Below are 24071 nucleotides of genomic sequence, written 5' to 3' on the forward strand. Positions count from 1 at the left end.
TTTGCTTTTCACTTTGCTCAAATATTTGTTAATTGCACATTTGTTAAAAAAAAAAAAAAAAATTAAAAAAAGAAGCAAAGCAGGGCTAAGCCATGGGAGGAAAGCCTGCTTTTTAACACGTTCCTGGGACAGCTCTAGGGAGAGGTGAGTTGTGCACACATGAACAAGAGGCAGTTCTGTGTAGGACACCAGATAAGTAAGTTGGATGTGGGGAGGGAAGAAGTTGTTATAGCTATAACAGGCAGGTTTCTGAGAGCCACAGATGAGAGCAGAGCTGAAGGATGAACAGCCATGGTTACCAGAAGAAAGAGTTAACAGGTATTCAGTGAGGTATCACTGCAGAAAGCTCAGCTGCAGCCACTAAGCCTGCTGGCAGGAAAGGCAAGGGTGGGGAGGGTCCACTGTGCAAGGACATAGAGGACAAAGATGGAGATGCGTCTGGAGACCTTGCAAGTGTGAAAGAAGCACCTATTTCTGTCTCAGAGCTCTGTCTGTTGCAGTATTCCGCCACAGTGGATGTTATCTGAACACTGAGCAACACATCTGTTGCAAGTTTTTGTGCTGTTTTATTTTTTGTTGTTTTTTTTGGTTGGTTGGGTTTTTTTACATTAATTATTTGGGTTTTCATCTCTACTGCTGTTTCTGATTATCGTATCTTTGACCCAAGGAGTAATGAAATATGGGCTTCCCTATCAGAAAAGTCACAAGCACTAAACCTTTGGGTGTGAGAAGTTTTTCCAGCCCTTCTGATTTTTCTTTTTGATATAAAAATACTTCTGAATACAGTAAATTCACGAATACAAGCCGCACGGAGTATAAGCCGCATATCCGGTGTGTTGGCAACATTGATGTCTTTGTCAATAGATAAGCTGCACCCGGAATATTAGCCGCACTTTAGTTCGCAGCGAACTTTCACAAAGTCGTCATTTAGTAACACAATCGCGGGATCGCTGGGGCTTACTGGCTTACTGCCGACCTCGGAAACATTGTTTCCAAGTGAAGAAAGACACACCCTTTATTTACAAGCCGAAAAAGACAGGAACAATAGTGTGGTCATTTTGCGAGCATTCCCAATGGATCCGCGTTGCCTTTAAACAGCCGCTCAGCCGCGCGGGCAGGCAGCTGAGCTCCGAGCAGAGCCACATCTCCGTGCTGGCACAGGAGCGGCTGCTCTGGCCCTCGCGGCCCGCGGGGGGAGCGGCCGTTTTAGCCCTCGCGGCCCCGTGGCCGAGCGGCCGCTGTAAGCCCTCGCAGCCCCGCGGGGCAAGCGGCCGTTCTAGCCCTCTCCCTGCGAGCCGAGTGGCCGTTCTACCCCTCTCCCTGCGGGCTGAGCGGCTCCCCCAGCCCTCTCCCTGTGAGCCGATCGCCCACTTCATCCCTCTCCCTGCGGGGCGAGAGGCTCCCCCAGCCCTCTCCCTGCGAGCCGATTGCCCGCTTCATCCCTCTCCCTGCGGGGCGAGAGGCTCCCCCAGCCCTCTCCCTGCGAGCCCAGCCAGCCCCGTAGCCACACAAGACTGAAAACACTTTAAAAAGTACAGAGAAATATCACACACTTTTATTGAACTGCTGAGGTAACTCATCCCGATAACAACCCCCGCCCCTCAGTAACGCCGCCATCCACAGGCAGGCAATAAGCTGTTCTCTGATTGGTTCATCGTCGGCACAATGGGAAACCATGGATTTCAGACTGTTTTGGCTCGGGACTGGACCAGCATGATACTAGGTAAGGGCAGATATCACATTTTTGTTCATAGATTAGCCGCACCGGAATATTGGCCGCATTTCCGGGTTTCCACCAAAATTTTAGTCTTCTTGCTGCGGCTTGTATTCGTGAAATTACTGTACTTTTGATATTAAATACTTTTAGGAAGTCCAGACACTTTCCCTGTGATTGCATGTGTGAAGTGCACGTGTGTGTGAGTGCTGAAGTGGCACCTAAGGAGGAGTTTGGTATGGAGACACAGATTTAGTTCTGATATATCAGCATTTCCAGGAGATAAAAGCATGGATTTGGGTGAAGAATTAGAACAGTCTAAATGAATGATATCTATATTACTCAGAATTTACCCTAATGTGATTTCCTGAAGAATTCATGGCGTGGGGAAAAGATGCACAAAGTGCAGACAAATGTATGGAGTGAAAATCAGGGATTACTTCCTTCTCTGTAGAAAAATATGAGATGTTGCTTGTTGACATCTGACATCTGTGTTTCAGGCAGTCTCTCATTTGGGCTTAAGAAGTAATTTTAAAAATGATTTCCATAGTTCTTGCTTTTGGGGTGGGATCTTGATCTGCTTTGCCCACCAAGGTTCTGTCCACACTGAACTGATGGTGGGTGCAGAGTCCCAGAAAATGATTTGTGTTCTAACTCAGGGAGATCCTGCACCCTCTTTTCTGCATCACTTTCACTTCTCTGTTTGACCACATCTCAGAGCAGTTCTGCTTTACAAGACAGATGCTTCCATTTTCTGTGAAATTTCAATTCTTCAAAAGCACTCAGCTGCCATACATAGGGCAAATATATACAGGAGAAGATAACTAATGAGCAAGTTTGGAAAGGGCATGAAATATAAAGGTGAGAAAGTAAAAGTCAATGGAATGATTTGCATGTTGGATTTTGGGCAGGTAAAGTAGGGGAAAAAATTCTCATTAATAATAAAATCAAAGTTTGAAGGAGGAATTCATTTTGAGAAGTACAGTCAAGAAGAGTCTAGAATCATGGCACATCACTGAAAAGAATTTTAATGCAAAGAAATGCAAAACCAAGAATCTAGTTAAGTGATAACAGAGTCAGCCAGGCAATATACACTGATGGGCCTGAAGGTATTAGAGAGAGTGAACTTGTGAGAGTGAGAATTTCTTTAATATAAATTAAAAAGAGCAATGAGGCAGGGACACCCTGGGGGTGATCCTTGCAGACTGAAGGAGACTGTGGAATAAGATACAAGAAGGAAGAAACCAAAGCAGTTTTAGGATGAGGAGATCTGTTTTGTGATAATAAAATGACAAAGTTTGTTCCTGGGTCTGAAAAAATTGTGCAACAGGCTTGTTGTGGAGATCAGCTTTCTCCAGGTGGGAGGATTACAGGTCACTGACAATAGATAATCGATGGATGAATCTCAAATGAAAGGAAGAGTCAAGTGGTCACCTACTCCACTGGCTTTGAGCAACATATTAAAATCTGAATTAGTAACACTACAGAGAAGCTCTCAAGAGAAAAACATCTTTAAGGGACAGAACCTGAAAGGTAAAGAAGCAGAAAAATAGGTGAGGCAAGAGACTGCTGTGGTTTATAAAAAGACATTTAGTACAGCATTAAAATAATGTAATTGTTATTACATCTCTGACTCTTTCTCCAGAAACTTGCTCAGTTCTTCAAAATACATATCCAGCTGTCCCAAAGTTTGCCTCATAAAACTCCTGTGATAACTGCCCTGCATACCAGAAAAAATGGAGGCATAAAGTGAGGTGATGATCTGTGGGGATCAGACCAGAAGTAAAAGGGTCAGTAGATGATGCAAAGTATCCAAAATGTTAATCAAGTGATTTTTCTTTTTTTCTTCCAAGTATAGGACAGCAATATAAGGAAGATAAGCAGAAATCTGTCATAGAGCTATGCAAGACTGGGACTGAAACTGAACAAGATTTGATATCCTCCTCCTAGATAAAATCAGAACAAAATATTCCTTGGTGTTCATCACAAAACCCTACTTATTTGCAGTGACGTTTTCCACTGCATATGTTGGCATTCTCATTTGTGGGGTGGGGTTTTTTTGGTGTTTTTTTTAGTGGGGTGGGACTTAAGGTGGATAATACAAACTGAAAGCATTCCCAGATCTTCTTCTCAGGTAGTTTTACTATTTCTTCTGATAAGTGACAGTTTAGAAAGAAACTATTCTTCAAACACTGTTGCTTGAACATCTTAAATTTATGAGCTAGAACTCCTCTGATCTGTTTTAAGCTGTTAAAAAAATTAAACTTCCCATCTAAGATTACTCTTTAGAACCATTTCTATATTCAGTGGGAAGTCAGCAGCTCTAACCAGACAGGGAAGAGCGTGGTTCAGTTTGGGATGACTTTACACTTGGGGAACTTGGCTCTTGTTGTTGAGTATGAAAAAATCTAGATGAGAAGTCATCTAAAATTAGGTCTCTAATCTAAGTTGAAGTTACCTGAGCTGAAGCTTTCCTTATTAATTGAGTCCTGAAAATTAACCCTTGAAGTAACATTAGATTCACAACAGTAGGTTTATGCAATATAGACAGTTGTGTTCATATCTGGCAGCCAGAGCAGTAAAATCATCAGAAAGTAATTCATCAGCTTCAAATCAAAATATACAATCCTGTGCTGTATACAAAAGAACCCAAAACAAAACCCAAGCTTCTTTCCAGATAACAACTATCTGTCATCAGGAAAAAAAATGGACTTTGTTCTCATTTCCAAGAATGAAATCTGGACCTGCTGGGTTTCAGTTTTCAGTGATCTGTTTTTGTTCTCATTGCACAATCTCCCTCAGTCCAGCAGCATGCGCGCGGCTCAGTCCCAGGGCATGAAGCATGCGCCGACCACAAATCCCTGCTCAGAGGGGCTAGCACAGTGGTTCCCACCCACAGGGCCAGGTACTGCTCCTGCTCCTTCAGGCTCCCCCTTCTGATGTTAGCTGCTCTTCCTCCCCTGGGAAGAGTGCTCCCACCTCATTTGGCTTCCTTACATTCAGTAAAATATGATTCTCAACTTCCAGCACAGTTCCAGAAACTGGGGAGATACAAATCCATCCCAAACATGCTGATAAAAATGCAGGGTAGTTACTCTGACTAGCTTGGATAAATTATAATTTCTTATCTTGCACACTATTGCATCCTCTCTCTCATGGGTTCCAAACCCTGTGTCTTTGAAACAGGACCAGGAAGAGAATTCCTTTACTCTGTGGTAGACACAGATCACCAGAAAGGGAGGAAGGTGAAAGCAGTGCAGTTACTAAAGAAAAATTCAGCTCTTAAATTTTTGCTTCCAGAGAGCAGTGGGAATTATTTTGGACCACCCGAGAGATTATTTTGGTGCCTTGATATACAAGAGAGGGCTGGCTTCTGCAGCACATATTTTACCCTTGCTCAGAATAAAGAGTGGGAACCACTGAACTAGAAATATTTTCCAGAAACAGTCATGCAAAGAAATAATGCATTTACATCCCATCATGCAAGCCAGATACTCTCCTCTCTATCCTTTTCCTAGTATTGGAATTTCATAAACAAATGGTACGTGTATGAGGAGAAAAATAGTGAATTAGTTCCAATAGTGAATCAATCAGCCCTCTGCCATGGATTCACCACTTTCACCTAACAAGGACAAAAGATAATCAGGAATTTTTTCCATATTTTCACAGTTTAGAATCACTAGATGTAATTTATTTCAGGTAACTGGAAGCAGAAGAAAGTCATGTTTACTCCAGCATTTTTGTACCTTATCAGCTGAACTTATATGGGTGAACTTAGCTTTGGAAAACCAAACATTCTGAATGAGGTTTCCAGAAGTATTCTGTATTCTGCTTAGAACCCCTTTCAAATAGAAATTAACACCAAACTAATGTTATGACAGACAGGAATTCTGCAATGAACCTGGTTCAGGTGATCTCAGACAGTCCATGAGATTTCTAAAGATAGAACAAAGACCGTTCCACACTTCCGAGGTAGTTCTAAACTTTAGCCAATCAACTTTCCCTTTTATTGAGTAGCATTCTTTCCTTCAGAGGGGATCTCACAAAAATGTTCTGTCTCAAAATAGTTGACTACAGCTTCCTGAAAACCAAATACTTCATTTTGCATCCTGAATCTTGAGGTCTAAATTTGCAAGTTTCTAATGTGTGAGGAGGAAACATCCCTTCTAAGTTAACAAATTTCCACATTCCTTGGTGGTGTTCATCCTCACTGGTATTTAAGGGTGGGTATGACTCAAAATCCAGACTCATCTACCACCCAGATTATCTGTGCACAAACATGAGCACAAGTCAAAATTTCAGCTCAACTTTGCTGCCCTTCATAAAAATAGCCTTTACACCCCTTCTCTCATCCACATATTTTTGAAGGGATTGGAGATGGATGAAAATAAACAATATCACATGGGAAGAATAATCCAAATCCAATTTGTTGTGAAAATAGGATGGATATTTTTCACCAATGGATGCAGCCATCGTTGGTAGGAACCATATGGATGCTGACCCACGTTTTGCTTCAAAGTGAACATATCATGGATCAAGCACTAGAAAGCAAATCAGACTGCAAAATCAAAGTCTCTTGACTATTTTGCATGGGCCAATCATCAAATGAAAAATATGGAGTGCTTTACTTGCTGTTCTCCAAAAGCTGAAGAGCTCCAGCTAGAAAAGCTGAGTTGCATGTTGATGAGTTCATGTTCGTGGAATGAAGTTGGAATGAGAACAACCAGCTAAAGTTGAATGACAGCAAGGTGTGGGATAGAGTAAAATACTTGGCAATTCAGTCAAAATATTATTTCTAGTGATGTGTCTTTCCTATTCCTGAAATGAACCCGGCTATTTCTATGTCTCTTTGCAGGAAGGTAAAGTTCTTGCCCCACATCTTAGGTCACAGTTCAGCAAGATATTTAAGCATGTCACTAACTTTATTCAGATGGTCAAAAGCATCCACTTGTTTTCCATTTGCTGAACCAGAACCTGCAAATACACATGCAAAGATGTTGTTCCACTGAACTCAAATTCAAAGTAACTTGTGTGAATTGTATTGGCAGGGTTGGGACTGCATAAAGAACAGTGTTTAGCTCTTATAGTATATTTTCTCACAGTAAATTTCAGAATTATTTGCAGACTAGGCTAGTTTCATTTCCATTCTATGGAACTAGAGAAAAGCACCTGTTTCTAAGCAGATCATTTGGGAGAACCAGGGCAATATCCCATGTTTTCTGAACAGCAGAGCAATTAACTATTTGAAAGGTCATGCAACTTTCTTTTTATGCTTAATAACTATTTGGTCTTATTGCACCTTACTTTTGAAGGTGGTTAGGTGAACTATTGTAGTAAAAACAGAAAGTGCAGGCAGAGAATGGCATGCAAGAAATATGAAAAGAATAAGGCTCAACTGTTACTTGAACGTATATACCTAAGTTTTCTTGTGAGGCTTGATCCAAAGAATGACTCCCTACTAAACATGACATTACTGTAAAGTGAAGAAAAGGTATTAAGATGAGACATTAATGATTACCCATGAAAAGCTCTATGAAAAAGAATGGGAGCCTTTCATTTGTAGTTAATGTAGTGTGAAGATCAGGGTGGTTTTTTTCTCCTTCCTCTTTTGGTCAGATGTATTAGGATGAAATGCTTACAGTGACATTTTACACCTTGCAAAGTAGGGTTTTATTTTCATTTTGTTGTCAGCATTGGCAATACAAAAATGCACCACATTTCATGAATTCTTTCATACTCATGTACTAGGAAGGACAGGTACTGATTATGACACTTTGAAAAATCAAATCAACTTTCCAAAGGCACAGAAATATTATTTATCTTGTAGAGTTAAGGAATAAATTAATTTTCTACAATTACATAATAATAGGTCTAGGAACATGCTCTCCTGATGTCTAGTTCTACAGCTGGACAAGGATCAGGAACAAGACCCTAGGAGAAAGTTCAAAATTCTTCACTAAAGTATCTGTACATGCAAGTTTCAACACTGGTCAAAGTCAGTGGAACAGATGCTAACAACAGTATTGGAAAATCAGGCTCCAGTATTCATTCCCAAAATATAGACATAAAAGTTGGCTCAGAATAAAAATATGTCCAGCAAACAAACACCATCCTACATGTAGGTCAGGCTCCCAAATGTTTGCTGAATGATTTGCTGCACGCCAGCAGAAATGAGCATTAGTATCTCTTCCTCATAAATCTCCCTTCTTGAGAGCTGAACAGATGAAAAGGCTCTGCAGGACAGGGAGAAAAGCAATTTCTGTCTGAGATTTCATGGGGCTGTGAGATTTAGGCATCGATTAAGGAAAAAAAAAAGCTAGTGGCACCTCTGTCATGAAGTCAGTAAACTCACCTCCAGTGAGCACAGAGAGCACAGCCCCAGCTCCTCCTGGGCTGGGGGACTGTACAGGGCCTATAGGGAAGATGCTGTTCTTAAAGAGCAGCATCATAGCTACCACCTCACTGTGTGCAGGACAGAGTTGAGCTCCAGTCCAAAACTTCACAGTTTTCTTTTAAAGGGAGCTTCAATAAAGCCTTGAATTGCTGCCACTATAAAAAGTCCTTCCCTGCAGGCTTGCCTTGGAATCCAACTTCTGAAATGGATTTTTGCACTCATTTGTGACTCCTGTGCTCTTCCCAAAGGGTCTGAAAACAAGGTCTTATATCTATCTGTGACTTTGTCATGATGCCAGCTCCTGCTTCTCTCCTGATCTAGGAGAGGTCCTAGAAGGATCTGTCACAGAGTTCAGCTCCAGAACTGTGGAGTTCCTAAAGAGTTTTCACACGACTCAGTAGAAACTCTGCCACTTAAAGTGGCAAATTTCCTGTCCTCAAATTTTGATACAGCCAGGCCTCATTTCTAGTTTATTTAAAGCTTCTCTGAAAACTTTGGACCCATTCTTCTCTCTCCTTTGTCAACCATGGATCAGACAATGCAATTGATTACTGCAGCAGCATTGCTATTTACTTACTTTCTCATTAGGTACTTAACTGATGGGAGAACCTAGAGACTGAGGACAGTTATGGGCTGCTCTCCCCATTAGGACCACATTCCCTTATTTCTCATTTATTTCAATACAGTCAAAACACAAACTTCAGTAGAGTATGAGTAACAATTTCTATACTAAATCACTGCAGGAGGAGGCAGGGTTTTTTAAATTATCTGGTTCATAAATAAGACTTTTATGAGAGATGGGATGTGGTACTGTCAAAACAATCTGATTTTATAGCTCAATCCCATTTCTACTGAAGTCAGTGGATGTTCCCACAAGAACCATCATATGCCTGTTTACCTGGAGGGTTTCCAATCCCTTTAATTGAATACTTCATTCCATAAACACATTTCTGCTAGCAGAAAGGCTCCCATGCAGGTGTACTGATAATTTTGCTGAGAGTTATTATATATATAATAAAATAAAACCAAATTATATCCATCTACAATGAGGGGCCTTGGGATTATAGTTTTAAAGATTTTGAGCTGTGAGTCATACTTTTCCATTTTTAATTCAGCCTTTCAACATAAAATGATTTCTACTGCCCTGAAAGCCACAACAACTCAGAACTGCTGCAGGTGCAGGAGCTCCTCTAGGGGGGCTGTGACCAACAGTGAGCTGCAGCAGTCAGTCTCTTACCTAATTTTAATCTGCTGCTGTATCTCAGCCAGAACATTCTGACTCAAGGTATGGAATTACACACTCTAAAGGATTTTATCTCCTAAGCTCTTCCCTACATATTAAAGACCAAAATTCAGCTGTTACCAAGACTGCAGATTGCAAAAATCTCCAGACATCTGCATTAATGCAACTGAGCTTGCTCATGACTGCTTGGCCTGGGGAGTGTCATGGTTGTAAAGTACTTAATGTCCATGGGGTTCACAAACTGGGTACCTCCCATCCAGTCATCTTCAAGGAGAGGCAGGTGATCCCATGAGTTTGGTGGCAAGAGGAGGAAAACACCCTTTCCCAATAATTTGTCACTATAGCACTTGCCTGTATTGTAAGAAAACTTGAGACAGGTTCTTCTTCTCTGCTAAATGAAACTTAAACCCAAAAATCCCTAGTAGAAGAGCAAGTGTTAATTTTTTTTGCCAACTTCCTCTATTGAAGTTGCATGAAATGTTCAAAAAACAAAAAGAAAAACATAATTTTTCATCAGGCCAGGGACTGGAGCTCAGACTTGACCTCTGGCTTACAGTTTTCAAATATAGCTGCAATTCTTATTCCTTTTCTCTGCACTGTAAATGGGGATGCAAACTGAAGTAGCTTCAGCACAAGTCTCTGGAACTATTTATCCTTTAATTGCTATTGTATTTCACTGTGGGTTCCCCATTGACAGCGATCTAAGATGAAGTTTTGGCTTACGATTATTGTATGTGCATTTGACTCTTCTACTTATCTGAAGAAGGTTATAAATATATCATTTCCATTTGAGACTTTGCAGGGTGACTGACAGTGGCTGCTCTGTAGTCTTCAGTGACTGACCAGTGTTGGGATTGATGATTCCTTCATTCTTTGCTTGTGAACACCTCAGTGTGATGGGGAGCTTTCCTGGTTTTTCATCACAGGTGGCACCAGGCCCTCAAACCCAATGTAGTTTTTACAGCACTGCCAGAGAGACTGACTGTCCTGCTGTTCCATCCTAGACACCATCTCTGGTTTTACTGTCAGCAAATCTTTGCACATGGTGAGCTGTCAGCCACTCACACCACAACATTGCTCTGTGCAAGACTGTGGAGCAACAACAGCAGAGTCTTAAATCCCCCCAGAACAGCCTGGATGCTAAACCCTGGCTCTGCAGCATGAATCAGGAGAAATCTAGACCATGATTAGTCATAACAAACAGTAAAGCTCTTTACAGACAAACAGCAAGCAACACTGCCTTTGTACAATTAGCATTTTAGCTGTGTTGTAAACTAGGAAAAAAAAGCAAGCAGTTAGGAAATGGATTTGTTAATAATTTGTAATGATTACCTGTAGTGTTAGTAGCATGATTTAGTTAACAGATCATGAATCCACAAAGAACTATTTAGCTTGCATCCTCCAACAGCTGTATTAAAACATATATATAAAATAATGACAGCTACATACCTGGCAGTACCATCCAATTGCTCTTTCCTTTTATAGGAGAGAGGATGCATTACAAGAAAGCAAGGAGAAAAGAATCACATCATAAATTTAGCATATTTTTAAATATAAATTTTTAATCTACTCCTAATGCCTTATACCTCTTTTGTTCTGTGACCATAACTGACAGAATAAGCAGAATAAAAGCTACATTTTCAACTAGCCATAAAGCTAAAAAAAGTGATATAGATTCCTGAAACCAATCTGTGCTGCTTACATTAACAATCCAGTCTTTGGTGAGAAGTAATCTCCCCTGCCCTCTCTCCCAGCATCTTATTTGCAAAACACCTATTAAATTTCAGGTTGCATTTGAGTCACAGGAGAACCTACACACAATGAGCAAGCTTGAAGTCACAGTAATGAGTCCAGACTCCTTATGAGTCTGAGAATTATTCTCTGAAAAACCCTGCAGTCAAGAAATCCTGACGAAATTACTCTGTAATGGAAAATGTGGGAATAGATGGAGAGTGAGAAGAGATAAAGAAAAGGGAAGAAATGTATTGAGCTTTAATTAAACGCCTTCGGTGTTAGGAGTTTTTTTGTAGAGGTTTCCTTTCTGAAGCACATGAAGTTGATTCTAAAAATGTATTGTGACTAAAACAAAGAAAGGCTGAGTGTTTATAATTTGCCTGTTGTGAAAGCAGGAGTCTGGAACATTTCAAGTCAGTCTTGAACAACAGCTGGAGTTGCAGTATCAGTGCAGGGAGCACAACTACAGGTGGAGATCTCTGAGTTGAACAGTAGCTAAAGGCACTTTTTTTCAGAATGAGGCACAACAGCAAGACCAGGAGGAAAGTTTAAAGCACTAACTTGGATACATGATGCCCATTACTAGTAGCTGATAATCTGTGGCTAAAAGTCTTGGCTTTTCATAGGGCTCTATAGGTTTTATGAAAAAAAAAAAAGATGTTAAGTTCTAAAAGTGAGAAAGATGCCTGTTTGACAGGCAAGGAGAGTGATGATAAATCTAAAGCCATAAACATATAAGCATCCATTTTATCTGAATATCTTTATGTATAGAATACTTTCACTGAACTCAGAAGTGGTGACTGAAATTAAACCACTACCTCAGAAAAAAATTCCTCTTCTTCAGAAGAGTTTGCTGGAAAGCATCTGTTACCTAAAAAACCCTCATTGATATATATATATATTTATGAAGTCTGTGCTCTCTGTCCTGACTGCTATGTCACAGAAAATGATGATGGACAATGAACTTACCTGAAAAATGGAAATGATACAATTGATTCATAAAACCTCCAGGTAGCAACTAAATCAATCCTGTTGGGGTTAGTAGCATAGTATCTCCAAGCAGCCTAAATTACAAGGGAGAGAAAATAATTAGTGTTAGGTGAAGTTATTTCCCAGCTGACTACAGCCAGGCTCTTTCAAAGAACATAATGATGCACCTGAGTGACTATCTGGAAATTAATTACTAATCAGCCATACCAAATGAGTGTCTCTATATGGAAAAGCTATTAACACTGAATTTTGATTTGGGAGGGCTGTTAAAGGAGACAGGACATGGAGAGACCCACTAACAGAACATGACATTACCTTAGACTCAACTCATTTTACTGACAGAACTTCAAGCACTGCTGGACTTGTCCAGTAATTCTGGAAGTCCTTAAGATAGCTTTTCTCCTAATGTATCATAAGAAGAAATTTTGCTGAGAAATCTTCTACTTCAGCATTTAGTGCAAATTAAAATTCTCAAAAAAAATTTCTCCAACCTAAAACCCACTAGCTAAACAAGCTACCTGACCAGTGGAGATGCTTTAATTCAAAATCAAATCCTATTAAATTCCATTCACACTCATGCCTGCAGCCCCCTCTGTTTGCTAAAGCATGTTTTTAATGAGAACAGCCATGAATTTTAATTCCACTCAGCCTGTTTCTCCTGAGGACTGTTTGATCCTGAGCACCAATGCTTCAATTTGTTATCACAGAAACTTTCTCTGTCCCTCTGTCATTTACTTAACTGCTATCACAATGTGCTCCATACCTAGTAAGAATAAATAATTTCAAATTTGTCAGCACAGAGACTAATGATTTTAAGCTTTATATCCTGAATTCATAACAAAGGCCATAACTGATATCCAGGTGAGGTAAGGGTTCTCTTCCCATTGAGCTTTTGGATCATCCAGTGACTTAACAGAGAATACAGGGTGTGTTTTAATTTTTAAAACCCACATATACTATTTATGTTATATGCCTTGATTGAAATTGTCACTGTCTATTGTGTTACTTCTATTGCTGTTTTCACATCAATAACTGCACAGAAAAGCATTTTCTCAAGGGAACTGAAAAAAAAATCTGTATTTTGTAAAGAATGTGTTTTCAACAGCTTGTTTTCTGTGATTTTGTGGCAGTGATGCAGAAGCCAGTTGGTTTACAGAAGCTAGCAGATGAGATCCTTCCTTCAAAAGACACTGTTCTTCTGCAAGATATTCTGGGAGTTAAAAGATTCCTCCAAACTGCAAGGGCCTCTGGATTATCTAGCTCAGTGTGAAAAACTGACACAAATTCTCACCTCCTGCAATGGGAAGTGAGAATTTGGGCAGGGGAGGAGTGGTGGCCCATGTTAACATGATGCAGCAGTCTTCATGCACAACACTTTTTCAAGGAAGAGGAAAGCTGCTGCAAACCTGAATGAGCTCAGCTGCTGGCTTTCTTCTTTTCTCAAAATGTTTTTGACGATGCTGCTCCTGGACCTTCAGTGCCAGCCCTGACCCCAAAATGCCCTGAAAGGACAGAGTGATACAAGATTTTAGACATTTCTTACTCAGAGCAGAAGGGACAAATTGTAAGAGGATGCAGGACTGTGGATGGAGATGGAGATGGCTGCATGGAGTGTTTGTGCCATCCCCATGCCTTTCCTGCTGCTCCACTCATGGGACAGGAGGTTGTCATGATCCTCTCAAGGACCACAGGCCACAACAAATCATTTCCAGGTCCTCAACAGGTTTCCTGAATGTCCACTGCCTTTCCAAGCTGGAGGTGTCCAGGTACTGTGCTACTTCCCATTTCCACTGAAAATCTGCTTGCATGATACAAGGGTTGTGCTAAACTATACTTTGGATCTGGGAGTGCAGGACTTGTCACCCTCTGTGAAATTATTTCTGAGTCTGGAGCTAGAGGAAAAATATCCTAAGATCTGGATTTGGGATAGTTTCTGTTGCTATTCAGCCAGCTCAGTCAGATTTTCTCTCATTCTTATCTGAGGATGGTGCAGACAAAGGGAGCAAAGGGTTGGGTAAGATGGGTCAAATTCTAATTATTACAGTAGTGGACCCCAAATCCCTTGACAACATGTCTTGTGGGGGTTATGCTAATACTAGCAAATTACCACATGCCAATGTAGAGTCTCATGAGCTGCCTTGGGTTTCCCAGATTGTTCACTTGCTGGATTAATTTTGTCTGTGCCAGCTAGCACTGTCAGACAACACCACATAGTGATTTGAGGGGTATTGGGGTGATCTATTATTCCCAATAGGCTCTGTGCAGAATTGGGAAGAAATAAGTTCCATTTACTGATACAGACCCACTCAAGTCTCTGGACTACTTCTTTAAAAGGGATTTGGTTCCACTGGTGATTTTACTAATTTTACCTTCTTTTTACAAATGCACAGATCAGGGCTGTGTCTAACAGAGGAGGGGAAGGTACTTACTGCAGGAAGAGCAAAGAAAGACACTCCAATGAGAGAGAAGGTGGCTGCAATCAGCCGTCCCTCCCATGTTTTGGGGGTCTTGTCACCATATCCAATCGTAGCAAGGGTGATCTGTGGGCACAAGGACCAGGACTTGATGTCAGAAAAGCAAAGCCAACAGCTCTGTGTAAATGTCACCATGACAGCTCTGTAACTCACTTAGCCCTATGGGTGCTCATGCACAGCTTTGTGAAATAGGATCTTGAGCATGGGCCAACCAATTTTTTGGTGTCATCAAAGTTCCAAGTCACTTCTCAAGGCTTTAGTCTCAAAGCCTCTTTCAGATGCATTTGCTGCAAGTGAACTCTACATGAATCTCCTGCCCATCACCAAAACACAGTCAGAAAAGAGATTTCCCAGTTAACACCTTGCAGACCCGTAACCTAGTCAGAACTAGCTTGACCTGAAGTCCTGGTCTTTCTAAAACAAAGATGTCTTTGTGAAAACTTTCTCCTTCCTGGCACAATTGTTGATTTCCAGCTGTGTACATTTTCTCACCCCTGAGACTCTGTCTAAATGTCCTGGATATAAAAGGACAGGGAAACATCCAGGTGTTCTATGCAACACTTGGTATCTTTTGCCTAATAATGGGGGAGGGAAGTATCTTATGTTTATAAGTGAACCACATTAAATAAAAAAAATGCTTCTGAATTTAAGTCACAGCATGACATAGAGTTCCTTGACTATCAGTAACAAAGCAACATGAGTTCTGTAATGGCAGGAATATCTTTGTTTGAATGAGTAGTGGTGCAAAGCAACACTCCTCTCTTAATCAGGAGACAAGAACAGATGTATCAAAGGTCCCTCTTGTTCAGCACCCTACCACCAATGGCATTCCCTGATCTTTGGGGAATGCATAGAAGACACAAGAATTGTTAAGCTAACCTTTCTAGAAATAGTTTTTTACTTCCTCCATCCAAACCTAGAGACATCTCAGTCACTGGCTCCATAAGAACCAAACTTCTCATGAGTGTCAACTGCCCAAACATTTGATGCTCTTTGACAGCCCAACACCCACTGGCCAGCTCTGGTTCTGCCATTTTCTGAGGAGCAAGGTCTCCCAGGCAGGACATTGCTGGCAGGAGAGCTCAGTCTCCATAGTGCAGTTCCATCTGAAGAGATGCTCCTCTAAAAGAGAGGTTTCCCAGACACCAGGAACACAGATTGATTTCTGAAGGGGGTTTAAAGACCAAAGGGCCTTTGTCTGAAAATCAACAGGGTTGTAGGTTCTGTTAATTGGTTTTAGGGGCATCCCTACTTTGGTACTGTTACAGTGTAATCACCCAAATATAGCAGCATTTGCACTGAAATCCCTAAAACTTTATCTCTTCTTGGATATGAAGTTTTGAAGAAGGGTATAAGGTATTTTTGGAGTTACTTACCAGCCCCCACCACAGTGCATCTGCATAGGTCTCAAACTCCTCTTTCATCTCCACCCCATTAGCATCTTTCTCAGGAACATCTTTTTCAACCAGATAAACAAGAAATGAGGATAAGATGAGTGTCAGGAACCCAATGTACCAAGCAGTGATGAGTTCCTGCAAAAGAAACAGACGAACATGGAGGGGCTGGAAAGAACCTCAATATCCACAGTGGCAGAATGAACATCAGAAGGAGAGAGAAGCACAGAGGGCAACAGCAGAGCTGTCACTGCTGGCTTTGGTCCCATCCATGACCAGCCCAGCTCAGCACTTTGTGGGAAATGATGCAGAGATTTTGGGCCTTACACAGAATCTTCCTTAGGAGCAGCCTGGCGGAACCTGCAGTTGTGGTTCTGCATTAATCTGGGTGAAGGGCTTAGCTGCACCCAGGGCTCTGACTTTGACTCCTTTCTTTCCTTCTGCCCTGAGCTTGGTCACTCTGGGCAAGCAAAGCAACAGCTCTGCCCTCTCCCTACCTCCAGAGAGCCAAGGTTGCAGGATGCACTTCCATCTCTTCAAACATATCAAAGTAGATCCCATCGTGAATTGTGTTTTCAAAATGAATTCATGCAGTAAGAACAGACCTTGAAAATGTTCTGTGTGCAAACAAACCCCAAACTTTGCTGTTTTAGAGAGAATTACTAAAGTGGAGTGTGTGTCTAACCTCACTGAGGTGGGCCATGCAGATACCCAAGCTAAAATCCCAGAATTCCAGCAATGTCTGAAATAAGGTAGAAACAGTTTTTTGGAAGGTCTTCAGAGGTAGGTAAAAAAAAAAAAAAAATCAATATTCCAATTCATTTTTATCACTCATACTAGTCATTCATTCAATTCAATTCACTGTATTGGGACAAACAAAAGAAAAGTTGCAGCTGAGAACTTTGTAATTGGATCTTGAGACAAGTGAAAAACTTTCCTAGCTAATTTCTGGTGTGCAGTCATGGAAGGAAATTGTTAGCAAAATTGTTTTGTCATTGTCTCCAGTAAAGCAAAGTTCTCACAACCCCTCTAATCTCCCTCAGCCAGCTGAGGTCTAAAAGGGCATGGTGGGGAACCAAACAAGTAATATTTGAATGAAATCCCCACAATGAAGCCTTTAACAATTTCAAAACAATTTTTTTGATACATAGACTTCTTCCATGATCTGTTCCTGAGAAACATTTTTGACATAAGTGTTTATCTGCCATCTGTCTTGTAGCAAGTTTATATGAGGAAGAAGCAGAAGTTCTTCAGAAATGAAACATGGTGGGAATTCCCATTAGTCCCTACACATAAGCAAAGTCTAAGTATGCTATGCCAGCTCATATTTTAACTTTCAAAGCCCCTAAAATGTCAGGAATGTCATTCATGGGTAAGAAAAAGCAGTATGTAGTGGTGTATATGTAATCTGTCTACATCCTGTGCACATGAGAAATCTCATCTAGAGGATTTTAAGCAGATAGTTTTTAACTTGCAATAATGTTTTGTGAAAATGCAAGAACAAGTACCTGTCTGGTTCAAGACAGGGTGTGTCTCATTACACCTTTAAGTTAGACCAAGCAAAGATGGCTTTAGAAATTTTTTGCTGTGTGGGTTCCCACTGTGTCCATCTCTGTATTGTCTGACCTAAGCTTTCAAAGAGAAATTTTACCAGTAGCTCTGTTGGAAACCACATTTCCGTGCACATTTCTCAGGCTAATCAGCCTCTTTCCATCCCTTCAGAGCCCTGCTCCATCTGTTGATCAGACAAGTCTGAGAAGCCATTACAAACATGTTGCTCCCAGGGATTTTTGTCAAGGATTTCATCATCCTTCACTATAAAAGGGATGTCTCTGCTTCCACTCACAGTAAAGGCAAAATTCATATTGTATTTTTTGGGAATGAAAATGCTCTTGCTTCCCAACACCACCATTGAGCACAGAAAGGTAAAACAAGAGGCAGAAATGATTCAGAGAATGGAAAAGGGAAGAAAGCTGAAGGAAAAAAAAAATGTATTTTGGACTGCTAAACATAACCCAAGACTCTGCTGCACATGTGCATCCTGTCTTTCCTTTTAACCTTTCTCCCCAAGGCCCAGCTGAGCTCTGGCTCCTCCCTTACTTTGCTGTGGGCACAGATAGCTGATCCTAGAAGTTTCCAGGTGCCGCCCCGCCGGTCCATGCGCAGCATCCGCAGGATCTGGAGGAAGCGGAGGCTTCTGAGAGACGTTGCCAGAACATTGCCCTGGTTCCCAACAGCAACCACTGGCACTGAGGCAATCAGCACAAAGATATCTGCAAGGCAAAAAGAACAAAGCCTGCCAACAAAAGTGGCCCCATCACCTGCTCCTTAATCCCATCTGGCTGTGCTGCAGATTTCCCTGGGTGAGTTTCGGAGCTGCCTGGAAATGCCTTCTCTGCCAATTAATCAGATATCTGCACCTGCCACACAGGCAGCATCAGGCACAGAGCCTCCTGGAAAGCCTTGGGATCTATTTACAGATCAATGCACTGGACCTGAGACACTGAGCTCGCCTAGGGACGCCCAGACACAGTGTCCTAATGCTGACAGAAAATCAGCCTTATCTTCACCTGTACCACTGGAACACATAGTGAACAGCTCAGCAGATGAGAATTCAGATTTGATTAATCTTATAATTTCCTTCTTTATGCTGAGTTTTCCCACTAAAATCTTGAAGTCAGTGCTAATACTTTTTTATAAGTGCTCACAGGAGCAATTTACTCATAACTGAAGAGGTTTGAAATGTGAATAAATCATTTTTGTTTTCTTTCTTTTCCTTGTTTCCCTCTACTTTTTAATCCTGTATACATATACAAGAAGAAAGTGGTACAAACAGCTTCAAACATTCTCTGGGCACTCAGACTTTGAATTGTCTTTATATTCTCTTTCCAGACAAAAATAGTAGATTTCAGATTTATTCACTTCCAATCATTCTCAAAACAAACTCGTACCAGTGACAAATGAGAGAAGATTTTAATAAATCCAGGATATCTTCTGTTTCTTACCCAGATATCAATGAAGATTCATACTCAGAAGTGAGATGACACTTCTGAGAAGGAATGAGACAGTATCAATCCCACTTTCTCACACTCTGCTGCCTTCACAAACCTACTGAAGTATAAGAAGTATCTGTACAACAGTAGCACTGAAAGGGGCCTTACTAAATTAAGGATGGCACAGATGCACAAAGAAAATTTGTCACAATTTTGTCTACCATTTAGATCCATGAGATAAGCAAAAGGAGGGAAAGAGAAGCTTGTATTAATGCAGCACCATGGCTCCTACAGCGTTTTGTGTTGTACAAATAAAGGAAAAAAACCCAGTGCTTGGCCTGAAGAGAATCAAACAAGTGAGGGCATCCTAAAATCAGTGAACAAATGGGGATGACAGGTGTTCAGGGCAGACTGAACTCCTAAATGTCAGCTGGTTGGTTTGTGGATATAATGAGTAGTTGCAGGAGGGTATTCAAACATGAATAATGAGTAATTTTATGGATAATTATAGGCAGTGCCTTCCAAGCCTGAAAGACAGTATGGGTAAAATCACAAAGATACTTGTTTGCAAATAGAGACCAACAATGCAATTGTAAAACAAAACACAAATATGAAAGGGAGCTGGGGAAGATGGTATTGAGTTGGGTTCCCAAGTGGTTTGAAACTGAAGGCAGAGAGAGTCTTCCTGAGGATGAGCTTAAGAAAAGTGTGCAGTGGGGCTCAGGACAAGAGTAGAAGGATTAGTTTTTTTCTCACTGATTAGGTAGCCAAGTGTCTCTTAATTACAAGTTATTTCTGGCTACTTCAAATAATTACTCCAAGCAGGACACAGGTCCTGGCATAAAGGGCAGGTCTGATTTCAGGGCTCTTTGCACTGCCAATCACCAGTTCTTTGACATCCCCCAAACTGGCTTAAAAGGCAAAAAGATGAATGAATAAAACAGTAGTTGAGAGCATGTGCCTACCCAGCATGCACAAAGGTTTCCTGGCAAATTTGAGTCTCCCCCTCCATCCTTTGTAGCGACAGCAACAGCCAGCAGCCCAGATTCTTAAGGCAAACTCTGCTCCAAAGATGAAAATTGCAAAAGTTTCCTGTGTGAAGACACAAATGACATTGTTAGTCTCACAACAAGTTTTGCAGTAATTCTGGACACAAGGATACAGCTGAAGGAAACAGATGACGTGCAAGTGATAGGATATGTGTAGGAGAGAGGAAAAAAGGTGGAGGAGAGTTGAGATTGATGACAGAGGCAAAGTGGGACAGTTCTCCATCCTGCTAAGTACCCTGCAGGAAGGATTTGCCCCTGCTCTTGGGTAAATGTGAAGGTGAATGTCCTGCCTTAATGGAGGGACAATTACTTCACAGAAAGACCTCCTGCCCCACACAGAATGGGCAGACACATGTGAGGGGTGACTGCAAAGTGCCCAGGGCACTCTGGACCACCCCAGGGCCACCCAGAGCAGCTCGTTCATGCAGCACATCTGTCGAGGCTGGGGCAGGACACAGGATACTCACACAGTCAAGTTTAAAGCAATGACAAAGACATATATAAGACAAATTTAAGGCATATATTGTTCCCTTAAACTGCTGCTGGTCAAAAGAATGGGATTTTCCACCTTGCTCCAGAACCTTTCTAAGCATGGGGAGGGAATGGGGAGCAAAGGGCTTCTCTGGGGTGCCCAGCAGAGACAGCAAGGGCAGCCTGGGCCATGGGGTTGCTTTTCCTCTCTAATTGCTGGCAAGAGGGAAAAGGGGAATTTTCCTCATGCTCATTACCCACAGCTTCTAAAAACTGCTGAGAGGCACACAAAAACAATCACAGGAGAAGGAAAGATAACCTCAGGCGTTTTCAAATGTGAAAGATGGGCCTAAGCAGGATAACAGTGACCAAAAGCAAGTTTCACATTCCCTGAGGGATGAAGGTGTTTTCACACAGTAACTTTTTGAGAAAGAACATGCAGGGGGAATTCACCTTTCATTCCTTTTGGCATTTAGTCTTGCTTGGATCTATGTGTCTCTGGAGGTACAAGGGGAAATGGAAATTGAGATCCTAGAACTAATTTTGCTGTGCAGTTTCCCTAGGGATGCTTTAAACAAGGCCAGGTTAAGCAAGACATTGTGCCCTGTATTTTATGACAGCTATGGGAGCAAAGGAAGTTAATTTTTAGGGTCATTTTCATAAAATGTTGAATTTGCCATTTTATATTTAGTGAGAGTTTTTTCTATTTTTTAATTCTTCTACTGAATGAGAGGCCTTACTGAAATAAAGTCTTGAGCATGAACTTCAGTATTTATAGAACAAGCAATCTGGGATGTATTTGCTGTGAATACATTTTCTCTCAAAGGCACTGCCTGCAGCAATTTCAGATATTGCACACAAGCGTGAATCCGACTCTGATGACCTCCCTTGGAAGAAATACTAGGATTAATAGAATACTATAGAATAATAAAAACTGTTGAGAGATTCCCCCAAAAATACTTTTCAAGTGTGCTTAGGTCTGGCATGGTCAATAGGAAGCTACTGATAATGTGATGGAAGGACTGTTGGACAAATGCTGAAAAGCCATTATTTAAAAGCCTCAGATTAGGCTCTTTCCTCTCATTTTCTTTTTGCTCAGGAACCTCACTTACAGTAATTTCACAATTATAAACCACACCTGATTATAAGGTGCACATCTGGGTGTCAGCAACTGTCTTGGATTACAATACAGAGTGAGATAAAAGGTTTCTATTCTATCACCATCTGTTGAGGGTGGGGGCAGCGATCCTTATCTCAATGGCAGATATTCTGCTAATGGGCCATCCATTGAAACCAGGCAGGGCAATGTTCTTTCTCTTTTCACAACCCATCCTTCCTCCAGCCAGTCATTTTCTGCTAATGGCCATTGAGTCCCACTGTGGGACTGATAAAATTACTGCATCCCATGGGGAGTTGCTCCAGCCAGGGGGAAGAACCCAACATTTCTTACCAAGATAAAAACAGAGGTTTTGGGACACTAAGGGAGCCCCTTTCTCCACTGGACTCCAGAGGAAAACTGGATTTCTCCACATCACCACTGGAGCTCCAGAGGGAAACTGCACAAACTGCACCTTGTACAGGAGCACTGCTCCAACTGAATCACATCTGTCACTGCAGGAGGATGCAGCCACCATTTAATGGGACTGCTACCAACACCCTGCCTGACGGGGTGTCAGGTTGTACTCTGACTTTGTCAGGGTTTGGGGTTTGTTTCTTTGTAGTACTGTATTTCTATTTTAATTTCCCTAGTAAAGAACTGTTATTCCTAATTTCCATATTTTTGCCTGAAAGCCCCTTGATTTCAAAATTATAATAATTTGGAGGGAGGGGGTTTACATTCTCCATTTCAAAGAAAAGCTTCTGCCTTTCTCAGCAGACACCTGTCCTCCAAACTAAAACAGCAACTTTCCATTCTTTGTCCATATATAAGCCGCACCTGATTACAAGCCGCACTTCGGGTTTGGACCAAAATTTTAGTCAAAATGGTGCGGTTTATAATCGTGAAATTACTGTATTTTTTACTCAATTGGTGCTGGCAATATACTGGGAACTCTCCACTATGTAAATGTGCAGTGACTACTCCAGGACCAAGAGCAGAAAGCTCTCTGCATGCAGGGCTGGAGTGAGTTTCCATCCCTGCTGATAGAGCTGATTTCAATTCCAGGGCCTTACCAGGGCAGTGCAGCAGCCCCAGTTTACTCACCAGCAAGAGGAGCCAGTCTCCAGAAACTGTTTCATACTCCTTGAAAGTTGTCAGGACAGCTAAGATCAAACACCCCAAGACAATCAGAAATCTGGAATGAAATAAAAGAAAAAAAAAAACACAGCATTTTTAATCCTCTCTGTATTTGCTCTGGAAATAAAAAATATAAATCATGACTAGAGACCTCCATGGGACGGCTGCTCCCTGTTGGTGAGAATGAGGTGGGTTTTATGAAGATCAGAAGTTTTCAACCAGGGGGAATTGGCAATCATGGCAAGATCCAGAGTCAGAATGTTCCTGGGACAGACATGCTTTAATCAGCCCACATTGTCCAGGAGTGAAATGGGTGACAGTGCATTTCCAGAAGGGATTGTATGATATGGCAGGGGACTGTGTTGCTCAGGAGGTCTGTTCCAAGCTGTGTGCTGCCCAGAATGGCACTGCAGCCACAGTGCAATGATCTCCCTGGCACTCCTGGGCCTGGGAAACAGCAAACCCTTCAAGGCAGCACCAGGACAAACCCTCCCCTGAAAACTGCATTGGATTTCTTTTTATTTCTTCTCTTTTTGCACTCATTTCTATGCAGATGAAAAGATGAAAAGGTTTGAAAGAGTAACAAGAGAGGGTAAATTTCTGCCCTCCAGTAAACAAGTGTGTGATAAATCGCTGCCCCTGTGTTATTTTCTGTCTGTGAGGCTCCAGAACACAGAAATTCAACTAAAAATTTAACTCCCACTGCTAGCAAATCCAATTCAGTCTAATTGATCTGCTTTGCAAAACTATTCCCAGGTTCAAGCCATTCAAAAATCTTTTATAGAAATTATTTCTGTGAAGCAGAGGGGCAAGCTCATATTCTGGTACTTCATGTACCCAGAGCATGGGCATTTTAATGTGTTTCCAAAACTTGATGCACAGGAACAGAGGGGCAGGTGGCCATGGAAATATTTTGAGTTTAATGAATAAATTAGAAAGATGTCTTTGTAAACGCTCTGGATCCCCTGCTTTCATAACTAGGGTACTTCAAAGAAATGATAGGCATTAGGTACTGAAATCATCCAGGGAAAAAAGCTTGTGAAGAATCAAGCTGTGTTTATGTATACTACCTGTTTTGAATTTCAATCTGGTTCCTGTAGTGTGATTTCATCTCTTGCTGAGTAAAACTCCACTTGGTTTCACTGGGTGAAATGAGCAGAGCCAGAGCCTGCAGAGGAGGCAGTGACAGGGACTCAGCTCAGCTCAGACACATGTGTCTTCTAACCTGCACTGGGTTTTCATTTCCTTCGTGTCTGAGAAAACCAAGGGCTAAAGAATGGTATTCTGAGAATGTGAAAATTATTTGTAGCTGGAGTGAAAGGACAGAGGTGAGCTCCAGATATCTCCTGCTGGCTTTTGGGGGCAATTTCCTCCAAGCA

At 41.5% G+C, this 24071-nt stretch overlaps 1 protein-coding gene across 2 annotated transcripts in view; it reads right to left on the reverse strand.

Annotated features, from left to right (window-relative positions):
- Positions 1-24071, reverse strand: part of KCNQ3 (potassium voltage-gated channel subfamily Q member 3) — a 192906-nt gene that overhangs the window by 16020 nt on the left and 152815 nt on the right. The window contains exons 2-10 of one of the 2 annotated variants that reach the window (XM_033057541.1): positions 22660-22750; positions 19902-20028; positions 18044-18216; positions 15926-16081; positions 14505-14615; positions 13482-13577; positions 12055-12149; positions 10801-10827; positions 7131-7187 (exon numbers count right to left, since the gene is read on the reverse strand). In XM_033057541.1, the coding sequence (XP_032913432.1) occupies positions 7131-7187; positions 10801-10827; positions 12055-12149; positions 13482-13577; positions 14505-14615; positions 15926-16081; positions 18044-18216; positions 19902-20028; positions 22660-22750 (933 nt within the window). The remainder of the gene's footprint in view (positions 1-7130; positions 7188-10800; positions 10828-12054; positions 12150-13481; positions 13578-14504; positions 14616-15925; positions 16082-18043; positions 18217-19901; positions 20029-22659; positions 22751-24071) is intronic. The other variant, XM_033057533.1, reaches the window with a different exon arrangement.

This window comes from Catharus ustulatus, chromosome 1, assembly GCF_009819885.2.
Source record: "Catharus ustulatus isolate bCatUst1 chromosome 1, bCatUst1.pri.v2, whole genome shotgun sequence".
Taxonomy (NCBI): Eukaryota; Metazoa; Chordata; class Aves; order Passeriformes; family Turdidae; genus Catharus; species Catharus ustulatus.